Source organism: Lepidothrix coronata, unplaced genomic scaffold (genome assembly GCF_001604755.1).
Source record: "Lepidothrix coronata isolate B3197 unplaced genomic scaffold, Lepidothrix_coronata-1.0 Scaffold12, whole genome shotgun sequence".
Classification (NCBI taxonomy): domain Eukaryota; kingdom Metazoa; phylum Chordata; class Aves; order Passeriformes; family Pipridae; genus Lepidothrix; species Lepidothrix coronata.
In genome coordinates this window covers 9168827-9191909 of record NW_016690192.1, presented here as the reverse complement: position 1 = coordinate 9191909, position 23083 = coordinate 9168827, and the positions used below count along the sequence as shown (strand labels likewise).

The following is a 23083-nucleotide window of genomic DNA, read 5'->3' as shown; positions in this document are numbered from 1 at the left end:
TCTCACTGCTCCAGGATTTGGAAGGCAGGAAAGATAGCTGTAGTCATGCTTTTCTTGGCTCACTGACTGTTAACTTGGTGCATCTGGCACCATCATTCGTTCTTGCCCTTCCCTTGCTGCAGCCAAGGGACTTACCTCCTAGTTGTGTAGCTGAAGGAACCTGAACAATGAAGATGGAAATTTCTATCTTCTTTCTCAACATCCTTGAAGTCAGTCCTCTTTCATATCAGCATCATGGGTCCTGGTAGCCTGATTGTCTGGATTAAGAAAAAAGAGTGTGGATTTTTTTTCCATCCTCTTTATTTCAACTTTCTACCACACTTTGGTTTCTACAAATTGTCCCAGGGAAGACAAGAGCCTTTCCCTCCCCCTTCTACCAGGCTTGTTTTTGATTCTCTGGCAGCACGTCCCATAGTTATTCACTCATTTGTTTGTTTGTTTTTCCATTTGCAACTTTTGCCCCCTCAAAAGAGCTGGCTTGCCCAGGGAAATTACAGTAACTTATTTAATTTCAAATGCATTCAAAAAGGCATTTTAATTGTTCCTTTTCATTTAGAGCAGCATCCAGATTTGGAATTTGTGAAAAACTGAAGGAGAAGGTTTGGAATATATTTGCTGAAATAATTCACCACATTTTGCTGAAATAATTCACCACATTTAACCTAGGGAACTCAGATATATGTGGAAACAGCTTCCCTTGCCTATCTTCCATATACATGACCTGGATTAAAAACTGCTTTGGGCAAGGGCCAACTCATTGTTTGTGGTCCTAACACAATATGGCTTGCAAACTGTGGCAATACTGTAATACCTAGGGATTTGTTTCAGGAGATCCTGATTTTGAAACCAAAATACATGTTTCCTGATAACTGCTAACTGAACAGCGGGAAATATAGCTGAAATGGGCATAGAGAAGAGCATCAGGAATTCAAAGTCTGAAATTCAGTTCTCCTTTATTTTCATTTTGGGGAAATCTACTGTGGCAAAAGAGAGAGGCCTTAGAGTGGGTATCAGGATGTGGTAGCCTACAGAGGGAGGCAAATTTTGGCAAACATCAGAAAAAAAAAAACAAGAAAATTTTTAAAAATTCAAATCACAATATTTAAACAATCAGAAAGCTTTTTCATTCATAAATGTCCCATCTACTCTGTACCACCAAACTTCTGGGGTATCATTTTTCAGTCAGCACTTGGCAGTCAGCACTTTAAGCTGTCTGCTGCTATCTCATTCATACAGCTTTTTCATTGCAGGTCAATATTATCTGACTAGGTTCAGATTAAATCTTAATATACCGTTCATCTGAAAAAACCCAACTCCAAGCACATTGAAAAATTGCAAACATAAACAGTACAGTTTCCATGGATGAGGACATATTAAAATGTATTTTAAAGGGAAGAGCAGCAGGAAAAAGAGGAATATGAAGTTACGATCATAGCGGAGAATGCCCTTTTTCAGCTGGGATTTTATGTAAGAAGGAGAATGAATGAGGCAAAGAGAAAAAAGCTCTGTCTCCTCACTGCTGCTTCTCTAGCAAAGAAGATTTTCACATCAGACACAGTAAAATCAGACAGAAGAATAGCAGATCTGAATATTGTATGGGAAGGTGGGAAATGAGGAAGAGTTCAGCGCAGTTCAAGGATGGCAAGGTATAGTGAAGGCAAATGGAAAGAGCTGAAACTGGAAGAGATGAGCTGATGGAACCTAATAGCAAGACACAAGTTTAATTAATAAAGACAGGCAGAGAAAGCTGAACAAAGAAGATTCATTTAAAATGTCAAAATATACCTTTAGTTGTGGCTGCTAAGGTAAAAATAAAGGTAATATATGTAGAAAACCCATGCAAGTTGAGGGGTGCAAGACTGAGTTCAAGGATGGGAGTGCTGAGAAGACCTGAGACTACAGAGAAGCTCCTCTAAGAGAGGAGCTAGTGTTTATTGCTGCCTTCCAAATACCCAACATACTGCTCCATTAGCAAAAGAGATCACAAATCACCTCCTAATTTGTTTAAATTAAGCCAGCCAGATTCATTTCACCTGGTGATGAAGATGGATATGAGCTAACCAGGCTGGCTTTACTTGTAGTGCATTAGGGAATGCTTGCTTGTCCTCTTCTGATGGCAGAGATATGGGAAGGGACCAGGGGCAAGCAGCAAGCTGTGGTGTGGTTTTCAGCTAGTAAATGGTGTCTAAAGGCAGTGGGGAGGATATTTATTTGGTCTAGGAGAACACATGAACATGTAAGACTGGAACCAATACAGATGTGTGGAAGGATGCAAATTTCTTAAGTTGAATAAAACTCAAGGAAAAAGTTATCGTCAGCAAATCAGCAAGAAAAGTTCATCTCTCTACATCCCACTGATACGAGTAAGGAACACTTGCATCAAGTGAATTGGTACAGTTAGGAAGCACACCAAAAACTGAGCATACCCTTAATTTACCTCTACTATCCAGAGTGGTTCTGTTCTCCAAGATAGGTAGATCACAGGAAGTTTGTTTCGCTTCAGCTATTGTTGTAACAACTCAAAGACAGAGACCAAGAATTTTGGTTGTGAAAGTGTAGAGATTTTAGAAACATTAAAATAATGTGAAACTGAAACATGGAAATATTCTCTGTAGTGCACCCTGGGTTGTTCCCTGTAATTATAGCTGAGAATCACAAATCAACATTCTGTTGAGAGACCACCCCTTCTGTATTTTTAGAGATACCGAAGCTCTAAAACCTTTGCCATTACTTTTATATGTATCTTCTGTGTTATCATTTATATTGAGGCTCTTAATATTTGACTCAGTAGGCCTTATGTTGTTTAGTTCTCCACCATTTATTTCCTTATTTTGGGTGCCTATCATTCACGTTTCTGTAAAGTTCAGCTGAAACCAGTAGTTCACGTTACTGGCACTTTGCATTGCAAAAATTGAGAAGTAGAATTTGCAATCCAAGTCATTCACAGAACATTCTTATACAGCACATAATTTGCCAACAGCTAAATTAATCTTGCTTCACAATGTGAGGCTGTGTACATGTGGTTTTTGATACAAAAGGGTCCAGAGAAATCAATGGTATAGGCATCATATTAACTCAGAACCAGCTTTTTCATGTCCATGAAGCTTAGTCATGTGCTTGCTAATTTAGAACTCAAAGGTAAGCAAGAATCTCAGCTCTCCTTTTTAAACAGTGTGAATTTTCAATCCAATTTACCTTGTGTAGATGAAAACATAAATCAGTAGCTGGTCTCCACTGCACATACTAATTTAATGAACTGGGGCTTTGACCACATGTGTATTTACACTTTGGGAACCTGAAGACCTTTCTGTACATACTGCATTAGGTTTGGATGCATGCCAAAGAACTATCTATAATCTGAAGGGAGGGGGGAAAGGCAGCCTGGCCCACCAGTTAGCACCAGGGTCTAGAACAAGGGTATGAGACGGGTCAGGGGTCAAGCACCATCCATAACCTCCAACCAACGATCAATGGAAGCAATGCAAGTGCTGCTGCAGTAGCACCACGCCCCAGACAGAAGCCCCAAAGCATGACCCAGGACAATGTCTGGGGTCACCATAGCTTAGCTGAAAAGGGTTGTATCCAGTACAACACGGATGATCTGGAAAAAAGCTCCAAGAAGAGGGTGTCACAAAAGTTTCCTCAGACCTACATTTTAGCTCATTGCCTGTTGTACTACAAAACAAAGCACACTTGGGGGTTTTTCAAAAAAGGTGTGTAATGAAAAGTCTGTCAGAATGCAAAATGAAGTTTATGGTAACAGACAGAGAATAAATATTCATGCACAACCATCAAGCCTGCTTTGGCACCAGTCACATTGGGTGACTTCTGTTGACTTGACAAGTCTGTGACCTGAAACACAGACTCCAAAGCAGCAGTGTCTCCTCAGCTCCTGTCTGCTCTTTGCCTTGTCCCAACAACCATTGACTCAGAGGGATGAAGCCTCGCACTAATCATTCTCAGACTTCAATGTGAGTCCATTCATCAACAGCTCCCTTCTGCAGAACTAGTCTAAACCAATTCTCTTCATGCACTTGTCCAGGCAACAACACATCCACTCCACAGTTGTTTCAGATGTGCAAAACATTGAAAAGAGACTTCTCTGAGCAGATGTTCCTGAGCAGATAATCTCAAAAACGTGACTACAAACATCAGGTGTCTTTGGCTTCACAGAGAAGGCTGAGGTAAAGCTGGGAAAAAGTAGAATAAAGGCAATGGGTAGGGGTAGAGTATAGAAAAACAAAATGTTGCTGGAACATCAATTCATCATAGATTGCAAGACACATTCAGGTAGGGCTTCTACTGGTCACCCCTGGTTATGGTTAGACTCCTCCCTCTACTCTAATACCAGAATTAAAGCTGTCAGATTTTGCTTAGGTGCCAAAGGAGAAAGGAAATTATATTAACCTTCTCTGTGAATCTGAACAACAGAATTAGTAATGATCTTTACACTTGAAATTTATTTTAAAAGTGTATTTAGCTTAGTTTATCAGATCACGCTTATTAAAAAATCAAAAATTAGAAGTTCTGTGATGTGAGAACAAGTTACACTGCGAATGAAAAAGTCAGCACATCCCCAGCCTATGGGATGGGAGGGCCATCTGCTATCAACATTTAGGAAACATACTTTGAGTGGAAAGTTCCAGCCTCAGGCTTTGTTAAGAGTAATTGAGTTTAGCTCTTAAGATCTTGTTCTATCCATAACTCTAGCTCAGAGCATCTCAAATCTAAGCTTTGCCAAGGACTCCAGTGCACTGCCGTCAAAAGGGGGTAGTCCTGTATGCTGGGGTCTCTTGGTGGAGTCATGCTGAAAGCAAAATAACTTTGCACAGGCACAGGAATTCCTGCTGTCAGGTTCCAGATCATAGTATAAATAAAGCTTGTCCAGAAAACACACACACAGGTTTTCTGCCTTGATGAAAAGCCAGCAGAAACAATTTGATTATATTTCTTTCTCTCTTAGCTACACAAGTGTCATTATTTTTGCATATTTTCATTATGCAAAGTCACATTGGACCCAACAGTGTAAGTATCCCCTTCATTCTGCTGGTGTTTGGCTTCTTATTAGAAATGTTATCAGAAGGTAAACACAATGCACAGGAAGGTTTGCTGCAGAGTAACGAGGTTTTAATACCATACCACACCATGTCGACAACTCAGAAATGTTTTAAGAGGGTAAAACTATTTTTGGTAATTACAAAGAAGCTGAAAGGAAAAGCATCCCCTCAAGCTGACAACATACATTTTATACAGAAAGAGACAAGATATGAGACCATGAAAATTGCACAGACACAAATATTTGAGATGTAACTGAGAGGCAGAAAAAATATATTAAAATGATCATTGATTGAGCAACATGGAAAGAATTCTCTCAGCAGGAAAAACCAGATTTTTGCAGGTCTCTGAGAAAGCACAACAGATATAGTTTTTGTGACAATACATAACACTTCCACCCGAAATTTTATAGCCACTTTTAGATATTGATGCCTGTCTCTTTTGATATAGCTATTATTGCTTTTTTTTTTACACATAGAGAAACCAGGTTTCCAGAATGACTAAGAGACTTTCTTAAGGTCAAACAGTAAGTCAGGGACAAAGACTAGTTCCCCCCAATCTTATCCTTAATCTACCCCATTAACAAATTGTACAGCCATGAAAAACAATCTCTTCCCTGTGAAAAGGCAGGTTTTGTGAGGAGGATAACAAGTTCCACCTGTCTCTGCAGCTGATATTAGCAATAGTGAAAATTTCATTTTGCAGAAAAACTGCCGATGCAGCACTTGTAAAAAAACTCCAAATTCATGTGCAGATCAGAAAGCGCCGGCGCGCTTTCAACAGCTGCAGCTACCACACACTTGGAGAGAGTCATTTGAACTCATCAGATCTGACTCTGGGACAGACAGCAAAGCCCAGATGGCTCGGCTGTACACAAAGCCCTCCTGCTCACGTGGGGTGCGGCATCGCGTGGGTGGGGCCCCACAGATTTGCGTGGGCCCAGGTTAAGATGGGAGAGAGCAGTGCCACAGCCCCACCGGCCCTCCCGAAGTGCCGGCAAATGGAGGACGCTGACAGGACACATGCACGTGCAAGTGTTTAAATAGTTGTTGTTGGGGGCTACAGGAAAGCCTACAATAGACATTTTGCCTTGGGATGTTTTCTCTACTCGGTTGCAAAAAAAAGCAATAAGAATACACGCTGCCCTGAAGGCCTTTCCTCTGCTTAACCAGCCCCTTTATTATTACCCAGCTTCTCAGAACGTACCCTTTCTCCTGACAAGCCTGTACTGCTCCAAAGGGCAAAGCTCATGTCTCAGGCAGGGGTTCTCGATGCACACTTTTTCACCTGCCTGACTTCTCTTCACTACAGGTCAGACCCAGATGGATTTGAGGGTGTTTGTCTGTAGGCCATATAAAGCTGGCCCCTACAGCTGGGTCAGGTAACAAACCCATACACCAGCCCCACTGCCCAACCCGCATGCAAATGGTGCTGGGAGCACCCATTGCACAAGGGTTTTCAGGAGTGCTGGCCATCCACATCCCTGGCAGAAACCAGCTGGAGGAAGCTTGGAAAGCCCGGCCTTTTTATTCTCCAGGATTAAGACTTTGATTAGCTGCTGGCGCAAGACCAAAACTCCATCTGAAATGCTTTAGACAACCCATCTGCACTGGGTTTGGGAGTCTGAGGAGTGCATGCTGTGGCCCGCTCCTCACCCATGCCAGGCAAAAACAATGGGGAAATCAGGGGGTGAGGATCTGAGTGGGAAGGAGCACCCCGGCCCCAGGCTCTCTGTCGGGGCAATGGGAGCACTCCCCTCCGCACACACACACCTCATGCAGACCCTCCAGGCTGCCCCAGGCCTGAATGTCTGCAGCCCATGGGGCTGGCCCAGGGGTCCCTGCCCGCTGTGGAGGTCGCAGGCTGTGCCCTGGCATCCCTGTGCCTGGGGGAGCCGGGGCTCTGCTCCTCCCACACCCAACCATGGCTGGGGGCCCTTCACTCCCCTCTCCCTCCCAGACCCTCGTGGTCCTTCATGAGCACCTCATGATAAATTCCATAATTATTCAGCCCTTACTACCAACACTGAAATACATCACTCAGAGCAAGTTAGCTGAGATTCATTAGAATAAAACATCTAGTAGGCACATGTACTTTATTAGCCTCTTACACCAATAGTTTTAATTAGGTACATATTTCACAGCTCTGGAGCTGCTCAAGTGAAGGGCTGCTTTTATCTCTTTTATTTACAGTAACAAACTATCAAACAAATACCCCCGTAATTAAACTCAGATGCAAAAAAAAAAAAACCAAATCACAAACAAAGAAAAATTTAGTTTTTACCAATGGTGACCTGCTCAAGTTTGGGTTTGGTAAGCTTTGGATTTTTAATTGATGAAGGAAATATTCTGCAGCAGGGCAGGGCGCTGGGGCGGGTGTCCCTAGCCCGGCCCTGCCTCCCTGTCACCTTCAGGTGAGGAGGAGAGCACTGCCTCGGATAGAGACCGCCGGGATGAGAAAAGTGATTAAAATCCAGAACGCTGCTAAATTATTAATGAGGAATTTAAATGATGTTATAAAAGAGGGAAATACAGGCGAAAAATGTTACACATTCATGGAATTTTTACTCATGCATAATAATAAGCTGAAAACACTTTAGTTATAATGCTTCCGAAATTAAAGGGCGGGGGGTGGGGGGCTGGCAGGATGCGTTTCTCGGGCCCGCCCGCCCTCCCGCCACTCGGCGATCAAGGGCGCCACCTGGCGGGCGCTGCGGCGAACAGCGCCTGGCGCGGGGCCGCTGCCGGCGGGGCCGGGCGGGAGCCGCCATGGGCCGTGAGGGCCCGCGGGGCTCGGGGGGCTCTGCCCGGGTCCCGGGGCCTTGGGCCGCCGCCACGGGGGCAGCGGACGTGGCTGCGCCAGCCGCACTGACGGGCGTCACTCCCGTGGCCGCACCCTGCGTTATTTGCTTTCTCACCTGCAGCGCAGACAGGTTTTAACTTCGCAGGTGTTGGCAGAGCCCGCTTGCTTGGCGAGAGCAGCTTAACTGCATGCACTCAACCGCCTAGTCTGCCTCTAGGGATAATGCTGCCTATGCTGTAAATAAAATATATACATATAATGTTGCAGGGGATAGCCATGTGAGAAGAGCCTCTTTCTGCCACCTGCACACGTGGAGCCCACCCTGCTCCTGAGCAGTGGAGCGGCTGCCTGGGGGTCTGTGTGCTCCTGTCCAAAACCCCACCAAGCTGCCTCCTTGGGAGTAACAGCAGCACTTGGGACCCGGAGAATAAACGGTTTCCCCAGGTCAAAGCTGCAAGTGGCATGTACCCTACAGAGCCACATTTTTGTCTAAATGTCTACACAGTCTTTTCTGTAAAGACTTCCCACACTGTCTCTCCAGACTCCATACAGAAGTTCTGTTTATCTCCTCTGAAGAGTCACACAACACTTGAGGGTCACATCTTTAAAGACCTATTTAAGGCGTTACACAATCAGGAAGGCATTTGTATCATCTACCACAAGTTCCGCTGATCATTTTCCTCTTCCATGGCAGGGGAAGAAACCTGCAAGCCCATAAAACTGGAATACAGCCTTAGCCACAAAATCTCTCAGACTTGCATATCCCTCTGGCTGAATTCCTTGGGGACATCCTGTACTTCCAGGTGCCTTTCAGTCCAACCAAGCTGGTTTTGGTAGCTCTGCAAAGCAGAGAGCCATCAGCTGATTATAGTGGCAGCAAATAAGGCAAGAACAATCCCAGGCCATTCTGGGCTGTAAAGTCTATACAAATGCTGGAAGTCCTGCTGAATGCTAACTGGCAGCTAGCACCAATTACTGAGTAATGGGCTCTCCACATGCCCCTTTACTTAATAAGTAGACAAGGTCTGCACTCACTTTTGGAGCTCAGTTGTCTCTGGTTGTAACACCAACTGAATGCTTTGCAGAGGGCCAGTCTCACAGTGACTAAAGCTCAGATCGTTATAGCAAAGTCTCAACGAAAAGAAACTGCCACGCTCTTCCCAATTGGACCGGATGAAATAAAGGCTCTTGGACACAGTTCCTACCTAGGAGCCTGCCAGAGCCTAATAATTGCAACATGCTGTGATTCTAAAACAAATGTGTCATGGAGAGATACCCAGACTAATTCCAAAGGAGGTAAATTTGCCTGGGTGAAACTCTTAGCACAGTGTTATTTCTTCCACGGTTCCAACCGATTCTGGTCCCTTTCTCTGTGTCACTGCCCAGAGTACATTCACTATTGTGAACCATGCATGGCAGCCATTGACCATATTCTCATTATTCCTTTGCCTGGACAACACTATCTAAAATTTTTCTGAATTTTGGGCACTATGGTTCCTCCACATTTTGTGTTGCAGGAGAACTGATTCTCTGTCTTTAGCTAGATGGAGATGCAAACCAGGTTTCACTGAATACTCAAGTGCAACATTTTCTCCCTAGGTCTTCAAAGGAATATGCTGATGAGAAGATAACAGAGAAAATCCCTGTGAAATCATGGTGTAAAAAGAAGTTACTGCTAAATAATCCCAAAGCATCTGAGATAGTTTCCACAAAGTAAGCAGCATGGACTCCTAGAACACAGTTCCTATACATCCTTACTAGGAATGTCACACCATTACTTTCACAGCTAATGCCACGAAATTCTGCTGAAATGTTCAAAGGAACTTTGGTAGGTTTATTTTTCTCTTTGGGAAACGAAAGTTATCAATAAAGGCCTCATAAAAAGTAAGAAACTTTGACAACCTTGATTCTCTGCAGGCAGCAATTACATGCAAAATGTTGCCCCCAGTTTATATCCTTTAGCTGTTTTACATTTTTGACACTGGGAGGAGGGCATTTGTAGTCAAGTAGTTAGCATCAGATTATTGTTTAATGAAACCAGCTGCATGAGTGCAATGCCATGACTGAGACTTTTTTATGTGTAAGCAAGTTGGTGAATGCCCAACCATGGTTTCTGCAGCAGCCACGATTTGCACCCCATGTGTTATGGACTATCTGACAGTATTATAGACAGGGAACCATCTCTCTGTGTGCCAGAAGAGAGAAACCAGTCACTGTACTGAAGGCCAACTGAAGTTTTAGGTGCCTCAAAAGACACATTAGATTCCAACTTTGTGGATTTATTACCACACATTTAACTGATGTGGCCGTTTTTATCTGAAATTAGTTTCTTCCTAATTTTTTATATACTTGTGCAACAAAGAGAAGTAATGATGACTGTTTCATACACCTTCCCCATCACATATTTTAGTTCTATGCCATGACTTCCTGTTAAATGTAGTTACCAGAATGGAATTTTCTTCAGTTTTAGTTCTAAAGTGCATGTGGGAGGTGGAAAGAGAACCCACTGACTGCACTAGCTCATTGTGCAAACCAGGCAGTAAATACAGATGTGGAACTCCATATTCATGCCTCAGCATGGGTATCTCTTCAGTGTCGCACCTGCAGGTATTTATATGATCACACTGAAATAAATGCAGCGTGTGTGGGTGTGTAGAGCTGCACCTGTACATATAATGAGACATTCAAAGAAATACACTAAGTTTTGTTGCAATCCCACTTGACAACGTTCTTGTCCAGTTTGTCCTGCATGTTCTGTAGCCGTATTCCTGCTTCTGAATCTTTCTCTGGTTTGGGCTGGACTGCCCTATGTACCCATCTGCCTCTCTTATCCCAGGGAAAAAACCCTCCTACTTTGCCACTTACTCACTGCTTTCATTCAGAAGACCAAATCTTGTGAACCATTTGCCTGCCCAATTTCTGCTGAGCTTGAAGTAGTTGGAACTGAAACTGGGCACAGAAGGCAGTTTCCACACCCTTTGGGTCTGCTTATTTGCCTGCTTCATAAAGATCATGTGGGCTTTCCCTGTAAGGCAGCTATTGACTGGCAAGTCTTGCTCTGGCACAGAAGTATTACACATCCTGGGATTGGTTTTGAGAGCCCTCTTTCAGCCAGTGAAAGGACATAAACCTAAAACCTCGTGGGTTTTGTGCAGTGTAGAGCCTAGTATTTAATATATTAAAAATACTATTACATCAAAGAGCACAAGGAACACAGACATTCTTCTCCCCAATTTTCAGAGGAGGAAACTGAGCCAAGGTATCTGAGTAAATTGCCCAAGAAGCATCAATTAGGCTAAATCTTGGAACATCCCTACTTACCTGGAATCTCAAGCTGTGAAGTAATTTAAAGCTCCTTAAGACTGAACAAGTGCCTGCCAGAATGGTTTGACATTTCATCATCAGTGGTAACTTAGACTACAAGAGAAAACATGAAAAAAATGAAATTACTATTGCTATGCAAAAGTTCTGAAACCACTAGACAGTGACTTAGAAACATTTGGACTTTGTTCTACTCCACCATAAAGAAATGAAGTCTGGGTATCTGTACAGATTTTAAGAAAATGGGAATAATAAGAAATATAAGTTACTCCTTAACACTTCACAAACAGACTCAGCATTCCTTAATGGCTAGTGTAGGAAAAAGTACTGCCTAGTCTCTAGACCATGGGACTGTGAGTAAAGGAATAAATTCGACTCTGATTTTTTTCTCATAACTGGCTAAATCAATCAATCAATCAATCAATCATTCCATGCCTTAGTTAACACATTTGTATCACAGATAACATCTCAAAATATTTCCTTTTACCAAAGGAGAGGTCCCCTCTTTGCCCAGTCACAGATTCTGTTTCCTCTTCCCACGAATCCCATGGATGCTTTGGCAAAAAAGAGATTTGTTTTATGACATTTGACCTTGAGATTAGCTCAGTTGGTTAGAGCATGACATCAAGGTTGTGGGTTTGATCCCTGTATGAGCCATTCAAAGAGCAGGACTCAAAGATCCTTGTGGGTCCCTTCCAACTCAGAATATTCTGTGATCATCTGTGATTTACTGTGTTTGTTTTGCTGACATCACAGAGTCAATGAGAACAAGTATTTATACTTCTATTATGCCTTCATTGAACTGAACAAGGTGTTCAACAGGACATTTTAATTATAATCCCACTTCTAACAGCATGAGTAAAGGTGTTTAAAAAACACAATCAAGCATGAAATAGAACAGTAAACATGCCATTTCAATTACAAAATTATGTATAAGCACATCCTTGCACAGCAAAACATTTGAAGACTGCAAGAGATGCTGAAATCCTCACTGAAACCCTGAGAGGTTTTGTGCACAGCATTGAAGGAGCCAAAATGCTCTTTCCTCACACTCTTTTGTGCACTTATGCTGAATTTTTGACTCCAGAGAGGAACTTATGAAGTCCCAAACTGACAGTTTTTGAGCAGATTTCCATGGAGAAAAAGTAGCCTTAAGCCTTTTTTTTTTTTTTTTGCACTGCAGTGTAACATCACATGCTTGTTCTGTTTGCAGAGCTCTTTTTCACTTCCCAGCCTGACAGTGCTGAAATTGAAAAGCAAATCATAGAATCATAGAATATGCTGAGTTGGAACAGATCCATGAGAATCATTGTGTCCAACTTCTTTCTACACAGGACACCCCAAGAATCACACCATGTGCCTGAGAGCGTTGTCCGAACACTTCTTGAACTCAGACAGGCTTGGTTCAATGTCCTGGCAGATCCTTGTATTGTTATCCAGCCCACCTACCTGTACCAGTAAAGTACTCTCCAGCAGGAATGTAACAGCGAAAATACTGTTCTATGTTTATGGACACATACAGATCCACCAGAAACACCTGGACATCTGTGGCCCCTCTGGGCACAGCAGGATAGTGGGCTGCCCTGTAAAGTGCTATAATTCCCCCAGGCTGCCAGGAGGGAGAATTTCATGTCTCACTCAACACTGCTATACTGTGGACTTGACCAAGTCCCTGGTTCAGGGAACTGATGCAATACATTGTCTTACAGTGGACATTCGGGGAACTTCCAAAGCTGCACCCTAGAAAGAGCAGGGAAGCTGCCTTCCTGTTGTGAAGACACTCACTCCAGGATCTTTGAGTAAAGGACAGTTTGGCAAAGTCCACCCTCTCTCTCTCTCCAGTGAATCAACACACACTGCTTAGAAGAATACTACCAGGTTGTCACAGAAGCCTGACAGTTGTGACAGGCTGCTGGAACTCAGGTCTTTACAGCGCTGTAAGCAAAAGGGAACATTGGTGCTTCCAATGGTTAGGGCTGGGGCCAGGACAGGGAGGCCTGTTCTGTCCATGTGGAGGCAAGCACGCAGGGAAAGGGCTGCTGAGGTGGGAAGCTGATGGTCAGGGGCAGATTTGCCAGCTTTCTGCAACTGGATGAGAATGTGGTCATCCCTAGGTGGGACTTTCCCCTGTTGTTCAGGCAAACTCCTCTCTCCAAACTAGCAGCAAAATGGCCTCCTGCTTCTCCAGCACTCTGGAAGCACAGATGAAGCCACAATTGCTTTGCTGCCCTAAATAGTTGCCTGCTTGGCCAACGTGTAGAGCCAGCTCTGATGGCACCTATCAGAAAGACCCAGGCACAGTGCTGTCCAAACCTGTTCTGCACAACATACCACTGTGCACTCCAGGAGCAGTTGGCAATGAGGTGAATATTCATACTAAAGCATGGCCAAACTACCCCAGCCTATCCTCTGCAGTTTTTCCACACAGCCTCAGTGAGGAGAAAATTGGAACAACTTGCCTTTCTGCCATGCAGATTAGTCTTGAACCAATGCTGTATGCATTAAGCTCCTAAAGACATCTGGAAATCATAATGTGAAATCTGGTGCTATCTCATGATCTGGACTATTATCTTTTCCACAAACTGTACTGTTCTGTTTAATAGACTATGTTATTGTCCATGGTATTGAGTTGTCTTCTAGAAAATCTGACCTGGAAATTACTCTGTTATTGTGATTTGAAATTATTAACTTTCTCAAGAATGTTATGGTCATGATGAACCTTAGATGAACCTGTAAATACAGTGGATAATTAGGTAAGGTATATAAGAATCAATATTTAATAATCTGCCAAACATACGTAAAAGCATTTAATTGACAGGAAACTACAGGGGCATCTGTAGGTATTTAATAGCACAGACAGCATTAAAAGTTTGACTGCCATCCCGTTTTTGAAATACAATTTGTTATTCTTTCACTAGCCTTTCAGAGCCGAAGGAAGAACTTGGCATATTTTTTCCGTTTCTGGAAGAACCTGTCTTTCTCAAAATGCCAGAGCGCCTCATTAGTGGAAGCCTCGGTGAGCTTGTAGATAGCTGGCAGAGGTGTTTTGTTGTGCTTGTTTCCACTTCATTTTTCCCTGCTATTATATGAGTAAGTAGAAGTAAAAGCATAGTTTTCATTGCCTTTAATGAGAGCAGAATCTGCTTTTACTTCATAGCTATTTTCTATTCTTCTCCTGGCACTACACAGAAATGCATGTGAGGTGAGATGCAGTGGTGAGGTGACTTGGCGGTGAGGGTTCCAAAAGCCAACGCTAAATGCAGATAACATGGTTTTTTACAAGTTATCCACATTTATGGGCCCTTACAGAAATTTAAGAGAAACCCTATATGGAGAAGTCATTAACAGATTTAAATTTAGGAAATACAGGAAATATGGGAAAACTTAAAATTTAAGGCTCACATTGAATGTCTCTACTTAAAGCAAATCAGCAAATGGGGCAAGGCTGTGAAGTTCATTAATACCATAAGAAACGAACATGAGACCTACCTGATTCCTGCAGCTTCTCCTTGAATGTACCAGTTTTGTTAAGAGGAAAGTTCTGTTGCTTTTTCGGTCTTTCAGAACTGCTAGAGCCAGTTCAGGTCCTCCCCAGCTTCTGGATAAATTAGGTTCCAACCTCTACATTTGAACAGATACATGGAAGGTTTTACACCACTTTCTCACCACCAGATATAATTCAGAGCATAATTATAAATTTGGGTCATAAGTTTGTCCTGAGTAGTTATGAAAGGTAACAATGCATGGTAAGTAAAACATCTCATCGATGAAGAGAACATAATTTTCAGGGTCAGTTTTAGAAAGCCATATGTTTTTATCTATACACTCAACACAGAAACAAGCACAGAGCTTGGCATTTGAAAGGTCAAACTGAAGCCATTGTTCAAACATCTTCCTCTGCAATGTGAAGCAGAAACAGCTTAGGTGAAGCAATCTAAATCTTCCCTGCTCCCTATCTGGCTCTCTTGTGCACAAGGAAGCTTGATTCTAGAGCAGTCTTAGGGCTGGTCTACCAGTAGGTGTTTGTTTCCCTTCCTCAGGCACCAGCATGCCCAGGGGATGAAACCTGTGCAGGATGACTTCCTGACCACAGCCGATGGGCACGGCCTCTGCAGCCACCAGCCGGGACACGGGGCGCTGCTTCAGGGCTGGGCACCTGGAGCACCACACAGATGGGGAGGGGTGGAGAGTGGTGACACCAGCTCATCAGCAGGCCCAAGGGTTGTCAAGACCCTGTGGGCACAAAGGCAAAGGAGAGTGGAAAGGAGTTAGCTGAGAGATGATACAACTGCTTTGCGGGGCACAGCCACAATGGGAGCTGTAATCACAGAGGAAACAGTGTCTGTCTGAACACTATTTCTGCTTTTTTTGGGTAAATATAGGAACTATGACTTCATGTCTCACACTTCCAGAGACGTACTCTCAGGCTTGTTTTCTTCCTTATCAGGGCTCTAAGAAATCCAAAACGTGTCTCTTTATTTCAGTTCTGGCTGGAGGTTAATCTCTAGAAACAAGTAATGTAACATTTCCATCTATCTTTTCTACTCTTTTGGCGGTTTTAATTATACTAATATGCTATGACAATTTAAACAAGACACATCTCAGCTTCTGGCCTGCTCTGTAATGGTTCAGCTGCTACATGTGCTCCAGCATATTTTGCTCAGACAGGCTGCTGCTGGAGGCAAGGGGAAGGCAGAATAGTGCCCTTCTGTCATGAGAGGTTTCATTGCACTGATCATTGTATGTTTGACAGATTCTTTGTCAATGTCAAGTGTCTTTTGTGGTTAAGCCCAGTAAAGCTAAAACAAAAGGTCTCCTAGATATTAGATATATAGTGACATTACTGAATTCACTTGGAGGCAGTAATTTTTTGTCAGCCTATGAAAAGAAAAATGGAGCTAATGGGAAAACAAAAGGAAGATGCTGGCATGCCTTTTTAGCTATTTTTGTTTATGTCAGACATTGTGATTGACATCTGGCCCAGAACACCCCTTCAACCATTGAGCCTGGTGTCATGAAACAGAACAAAGAGAAATTGCCAGCCAAGAAAACACTACTGGCTCAGAAAGCACTGCTTTTTGTTTATTTTCTTTTAAGTGTTTCATTTTCAGTAATCAGTATTGTTACACAAAAGTAGTTCACTCACATGCACCCTCCACTTACTAATTGGACTTTTAAGTTTCCTTGTGTTTGCTTTCTTCCTGCTTGCTTGAATGGCACCAGAGTGCTGGTTTGGTTGGATGACAGTCTGTCATAACAGTGATGTTTGAGGTTAGTGAAAACTGACGTGAAAAATACAATCCACTGGCCTTTAACCGAAATAGCAGCTCTGGTTTTTGTGGAGTTGGCAGGCAGCATTTTTAAACCCCTTTCATGGTGAAGGCAGTTACAACATGTTTCTCTCTGTATCAAGCAGTTCCATCATGAAGTACATTATCTACATCTGTTGTCATATCAGGATATTGCCTCTGAAGAGCAGTTTGCTGTTTCTTATGTGGGCACTGCTCTTTTGAAGTGTCCTGAAAGTGTTAAGGGAATTTCGTGGTCAGTCTCCAGGACCAAGCCAAATACAAAGCTTTAAAATTTACTGAAGAGTGATTTTAGGGAAATAACAGACTAGAATAGGTCCCACAGACACCCAACACTAAGAAGTCTTTGTCGCCACCATTCTGCAAGCACTGTAAAATTTCAGACTTGGTCAAAATTATGTATCAGCAGGACAAAATTATTCCTTAAAATTCTAACTTCATCCTGAAAGTACAATGCTTAACATAATAACAAAATAAGTCTTTTCAAAAGAAGAGAGTAAGAAAGACAGTACATCAGCCACTTCCCTTCATACATTTATATGCTGAAATCATGTCAGAATGTTTGTCCTAACAAAAAAAAGCCTTAATCACTTAAAAAAATTCTATGGAAGTTGGCCGTTGAATGCATCACATGTGCCAGAGTTAAACATGCTTGCACTGTTTTAACAGGGTACCTTTCAGTATAGAACACTGGGGTGAATTCTCCTGTAGAAGCGGACACTTAACTCCCCTCAGCATTAATAGCAGATGTGTTCACACAGAGTGGAGAATTTCTTTCTCTTTCTTTGCATAGTGCTCTAAAAAGAACTTTGAAGAAACTGAGAAAAACAGAGAGCGCAGTATATTAATTTTAAGGAGATGAAAGCAGTACATGTCATTCCTAAATTTCATGGAAAATGCACAGTTAGTAACAAAGATGAGTAGAAAATTTCAAAATCATTCTGAGCAGCATTAAAATCAGTCTTCCCTGATTTTCTGTTTTCCCCTTCTTTTCAAAGCACATACATTAAACTCATTTTATGCTTATAATATATATAATGATTCTAGACAACATAAGAAGGACACTGGGATTCTTCCTATTTCAACTTATAAAGTGGCAAGCCAATTTATGCAGCTTAAACCATTGCTAAAGAAGATGTATCAAAAATTGCCTGTGATCATTACAAATAACAGCCTGAAATGTTCACAAGAAGCTGTTTGCTTATCATATTTTCATTAAAACATCTTTTCACCTGCTTTGCTTTTCCCATGCCTGTAACCTGCATTGTAATCAGTCTTATTAACTGAGAACATAAATATGATTTATTATGGTCTGATAATGGAAGCTGCATGGACCAAGAGAAGGGATATATTGTCCTTTGATAAAATGGCTCTTTTCTCTCAAATAGAGCTCTATCATGAGAGCACGCAGAATGTAGTGAGTGATTATTTCCTGAGGGTGAATGATGGCAGAACCCTACAGAAAATCTTCTTGTTGGCCATGACAGCCTCTGAGTGTCCCCAAATCTCACTGAGTTTGACAACCTGCAGACACTTTTGATGAACTGTATTCTTCTGTCAGAGACAGCCTGTCTGGGAGGAGAAAAGGGAACCTTTATCGTCTGATCTGCTATTATTGTCTTGATCTTTTATAAGCAATCTCTAATGCACATGAATATAATATCCTTTCAAAGAAGTGCCAAACATAATAGAAATGTAGTTAAAGGGCCCTTTTCCCGGTTATGTAAATGTCCTAATACCATAATTAGAAAAGATGGTTTGTGAATGATAGCGGTAAGGAAAGGGTAATCAAAATATTTTAACATTAGCTTTCTGTTTTAAAGACCAAAATCTGTGATAAATAGCATTTATGGTAGATATGGGGAACCAGCTTGTGCTGAAGCTTTTACCTAAAAAGAGAATAGTTTTGAGTGTAAAACTGGTGTTATATTTTCATAAAACACGTAAATGGCAGCTGGTCTTAAGCCAGGAATGATTACTGGCAGATATGACTTAAAGAAAATGAGTATTCCACTCAAAATCCCTCCATGGCTGTTACAGAAAGAACAAAGCATTATTATTAAGTAGTGTATTTGGACAAAGGGGTGTTCAAGACCAACTAAGTTCGCCAGCAAATCTCTCTTTTATCTACGTCCAGAAGAACAAGCATAACAAAATCTTTTTCAATTAACAGCTGTACACATTAGCAAAACACCCGTCTTTCTCAGCTCAAGCAATCTGGCTTATTTATCACAAAAAATGAAATGTTTGGGGGGGAAGGTTTCCAAGTTCCCCAGTAAAAGCAAGATACTTGATTTTTCATTAACCTTTTGACATCTGGAGCTGGGATGTCCCAATATTAACTACTAATGGTCTTTTGCATTACCAGTTGGTGTTGAGAGAAGTCCCAATTGTCAGAGTCAAAAGGTTAATCAGCAATTTCACACCAGTGATGTGGTCAGAGTTCGCATGTTACTGCCTAAACAGGAAGAAGAAGAAAATAAAGTCATTAGCAGAAAACTACATCCTAACATTACTAAATCCCTCTTCGTTTTTTGTTTGTTTGTTTTCTAGAAAATATTTCATGATCTCTTTACTAAATATCCTGACTTTTTAGAGGACTTTGTAAACCTTTGTTGACAAGTATAGGTCGAAATATGTGACCAACTTGTTTGGTTTATTCTACTTTTCATAAGAAAAAAAAGTAAAATTTTACTTACCTACCAAGTGTTCAGTCCAGGCCAGTGTGAGGGAAAAAGTCTTCTCTGTTTGTTACTCATGGAGATTTTAAAAAACCTATCCAAACGGGCCTAATTCAGTCTGAGAGTTGTGTCCTGTCTGCTGGAAGTGAAGATAGCTGAATGTCCCTTCATTCAGAATGAATTTCATAGTGAAAACATACTTTATCAGAGATAAAGGATATCCAAGAGCAAAAACCTGAGTGTAGACTTTTCCCTCCCACCCCTCTTTTTGTCTTGATTGTAGAAAATAAGTCTACAGCACCATTCCCTTAACAAATATGGACAGCAATCTTATTTCATAAACAGCCATGCCAGTACCTCAGCTGGTACCATTTGACCAAAAATAGCCATAGCATACTTTAACTTGGGGCCCAAGAGATCTCCTATCCATAGCAAAAACAGATTTATTTTCTAAAACAAAGTATAAAATATTGCTGACAACATTACAGTTTGGCATTTGCTAACAATAACAATGTTCGCACAAAATGACTTCTCATTTGTCCCGGTAATATCTGAAATGGTTAACCATTGTTTGTCTTTTGTTTAGCCCTGATCAAAAACCTTCTGATGTTACCATATTGATCAGGCCAGTTCTATGCTTTTGAGACATTCTATCTTTTTCCTATTTCCAAGACAAACAAGTAGTGAATCTTGCCCAAAACAACAACCTTCATCCTGGATATTTTCTGCATCAGATAGTTCCTCTCATCTCTTCCTCCAGTTTCAGCAAAATCTATGGCTAAAATCTTTCCTATCTTGATTGCCTCAGTTTAAATGGGGACAGGATTTTACCCTGAAATGTTCTGAAAAAAATACCAGTCTTTCCAAGTGCCCTATTACTTAGTCCACCAATTAGCTGACTATAGAGCTTGAGTGTCCTTGTACATCATCCCAGTCCCCATCTGTATACTTGGCTGCATATGTTTATGCAATTAGAAATGGTGAAAATCTAATAAAATTAGGACAAACCTGAGTGAGCTGTAATTCTGTTTAATCTCTCAAACTGGATTGTTGAAAGCTTGCTGAATTCCCCAAACCTCTCTCAGGTGCCAATGAGTGAGTCAATATCATACCAAAGATCTCACAGCATAGCAGACATAAATTGTACTTCCAGAATCCCATACACACCCTCAAGTAATGAATCTAATGTCTCCAAAGTACTGTCAGGGAAAAAAAAGTTTCCTCCAGTTACGAGCATCGTACTTGGTGGCCCAGAGTGTAAAAAAAGAACACAGGGCAGATTTGCACAGGGAAGGAGTGGTCACTTTAAAGGCCCGTGCCTTCCTATGCTGTATATGTATATATGCACTGGAGCAATCCAAGTCTCCTGCCTTCAAGGGAGGACCACTGACATTAGCCCACGGCTTTGCTAGATCCTCTTGGCAAGCCCTGAGAAACTCAAAACGAAAGGAGAATGAAGTTTTCTTTCGCCTCAATGTGATGCCTCTCCAGACTTTGCTTTTAAAAGCCTGGTTTGCACTAATTTTTGTAGTGCAACGGTAACTGGTGGTTTGCGTAGAAGTAATCACCAGTCTGAAATAGTCCCAGACCTCTTCATACCTGTGTCCTCTCATCACACAACATTCATGAGAAGTTAGGCAAGGAAATGAAGAATGATTTTGGCTGAAATTAGGAGGAATTGTCCTTGAAATGGAGAACAGAATTATTTAGAGTTGAAGCACAGTGGATCAATTAATAATTCTGTTCTTGGAAGAAAGAGCCTGGGATCTTTTATCTCAAGTTGTGAGGGCTTTGGGGTTGTATCTAAGCCAAACCATGTATTTGTTGCAGGATGGGGCTCTTCAGTATGAGGAAGATAATGTAAGGGTTTTGGCATTGGGTCCATAGGTCAGAAGAAAATGTTGTCTGCAGATCAACCAGTTCCTTTTCTTTTTTTCCCCCTATGTATTCATTTTCCTCATAGACTTCATCTCCAAATACGTGCCTTGTTTACTTTTTGAGATCTTAGAGAATTTCAGCAAGGAGGTGACCAGGCCAGAAATAGGTTTCCCATAAACACACAACTGAGGTTCTGCTCCCACTCATACACTTTGAGATGCTGAGTTCATAGAAAATAGAGCTGGAGGGGATCATCCAATACCTGACAGCATTCCCCTGATTTTTGATTTCTCTGTCATAGAATTACTTCAGTGATAGGTACTTTATCACCACTCAGTCAATTATCCCAACAGATAACTGTCCTTTCCTAAGTGACAAATACAGTCTAGCCATGAGAGAGACCAATTGCTTTTCTTAGACATTATGTTTTGCTCAAATACAACTTAAATGTATTTATGCTTTTCATCTTGTTTCTTCTGTTTATTTCTGTCTCTGTTATGAGTCGTTCACTATTTCTTTTTTTAACTTCACCTTTTTCCTACTACCTTACCTACCTACCTTCTACATTAAGTCACTCCCTTTCTTTTTTGTATTCTGAACTATGTGCTCATTGGTACCCTTGTATTTCTTTTCTTCTGTGTGTCTTTCCAAACACGTGAAAAATAAACTTTCATGTGCCATCAGCCTCACTACAGGGACTTACCTCTTATCATTTCCCGGGGGGAGCTAAAATGCCACATTTTCATTCATTGCATCAGAACCACTTTTCTTAAACAATGAGAAATTAAACAGATGCATTCAAATTCAGGTCTAAAGGTGATGTTCTTGAGGTGTGACTGAAGAGCAAGCTAGCTATGGGAAGCACACGATATGCTCTGAACATGCATATGCAGGGGTAGGCATTATGTAGCCTCTAAAAAGGGAAAGCAGAACTCCTGGCAGTCATGGAAAACAGATGCCTACTTCCTGCTGACTGTTAGGGTGTTTCATGTACAAAGTGAGTTAGAACACAGGTCTGGACCTGCGGGTTCCAGAACACCAGATTAAGTGACTTTGTCTCAAATTTATGCCAGGGAGAGTACCATCCAAAAGAGTTAAGGTGGAGCATCAGCACAGGCAGAAAATTGTTTTACTTTTGTCCCCTCAAGCCAGGCCCACTGCAATATTGTAATGTACATGTAGTACATAAGTACAGTACTGACCCTGGGGCACTGAAGGTTGCTTGGTCTAACAGGTGTTTGGGGATCTCAAGATAATCTCCAAAATTCAGTGCAGCTCAAGCTGCAATCTTTCTTAAAAAACAATTGTTTCAACTTATTCTTATAATTTTTGACAGAACATTATCAGAGGTGACTACGCCTGCTATGGCAGGAAGCAGTATGATAAATATAGAGGAGGACTAAGGAAAGCTTATTCCACACTTAACAGCAGAAAACAAGTTTGTTTTCCAGCACATCTGTTTCATAGCACATTGTTGCTGCAATATAAATTTTTTGAGCTGCAATAATTTCCTATCTGTGTTGACCAGGGTCTGTGCCTGAAAGTGCTGAGTGCCCTGGTCTGCAGCAAGACTATTGTGGTCACCTGATACAGGAGCAGTTTGTGTTAGCACTGAGGATCTGCAGCAAAGAGGAGCTCAGACTGTGCCTCTCCATGGAAAGTCCGAACATAAAGCAGGGAAACTAAAGTTGGTCTTGGGAGACAGAGGTTCTTTGTCCCCTGCATGATCTCAGACAACATATTTCCTCTCTCCAAGCCTCATTTTTTCCTCAAAATGGGGACTGACAGCTTCCTGTCTTCTCTTTCTGAGCTTGTCACTCTTTTGGATAGTGGCTGTTCCTGATTATGGGTAGGTCTGATGACTGTGAGTCTGACCTCCAGAAGGCCCCTGGACACTTCTATATTATATTTGATAATGAAGCGTCCTGTCTTAAACAATCAAGACAAAAAAAGTAAGTCAGACCAGAGGAAACTGGCTCAGCACAAAATGGCAGCCTCAATGCAGTGAAGTCAGAGCCATTAGCTATTGACTACTAT

General features: G+C 41.8%; 1 protein-coding gene across 7 annotated transcripts in view; it reads right to left on the bottom strand.

The window, feature by feature from the left end:
• The window catches only part of LOC108492763, a 68988-nt gene that overhangs the window by 9778 nt on the left and 36127 nt on the right, over window positions 1-23083 (bottom strand). For 3 of the 7 annotated variants that reach the window (XR_001873218.1, XR_001873220.1, XR_001873222.1), the window contains 6 exons: window positions 19187-19307; window positions 17162-17305; window positions 16342-16697; window positions 14668-14799; window positions 11179-11274; window positions 136-257 (listed from right to left, as the gene is read on the bottom strand). Coding sequence is in view for 1 of the 7 variants with exons in the window: in XM_017805413.1 (XP_017660902.1) it covers window positions 8607-8696; window positions 11179-11274; window positions 14668-14799; window positions 16342-16536 (513 nt within the window). In the remaining 6 variants the exon portion in view is untranslated. Of the gene's footprint in view, window positions 1-135; window positions 258-8462; window positions 8697-11178; window positions 11275-14667; window positions 14800-16341; window positions 16698-17161; window positions 17306-18852; window positions 19150-19186; window positions 19308-23083 lie in introns of those variants that run through there. The other 4 variants (XR_001873221.1, XR_001873223.1, XR_001873219.1 and 1 more) reach the window with 4 other exon arrangements.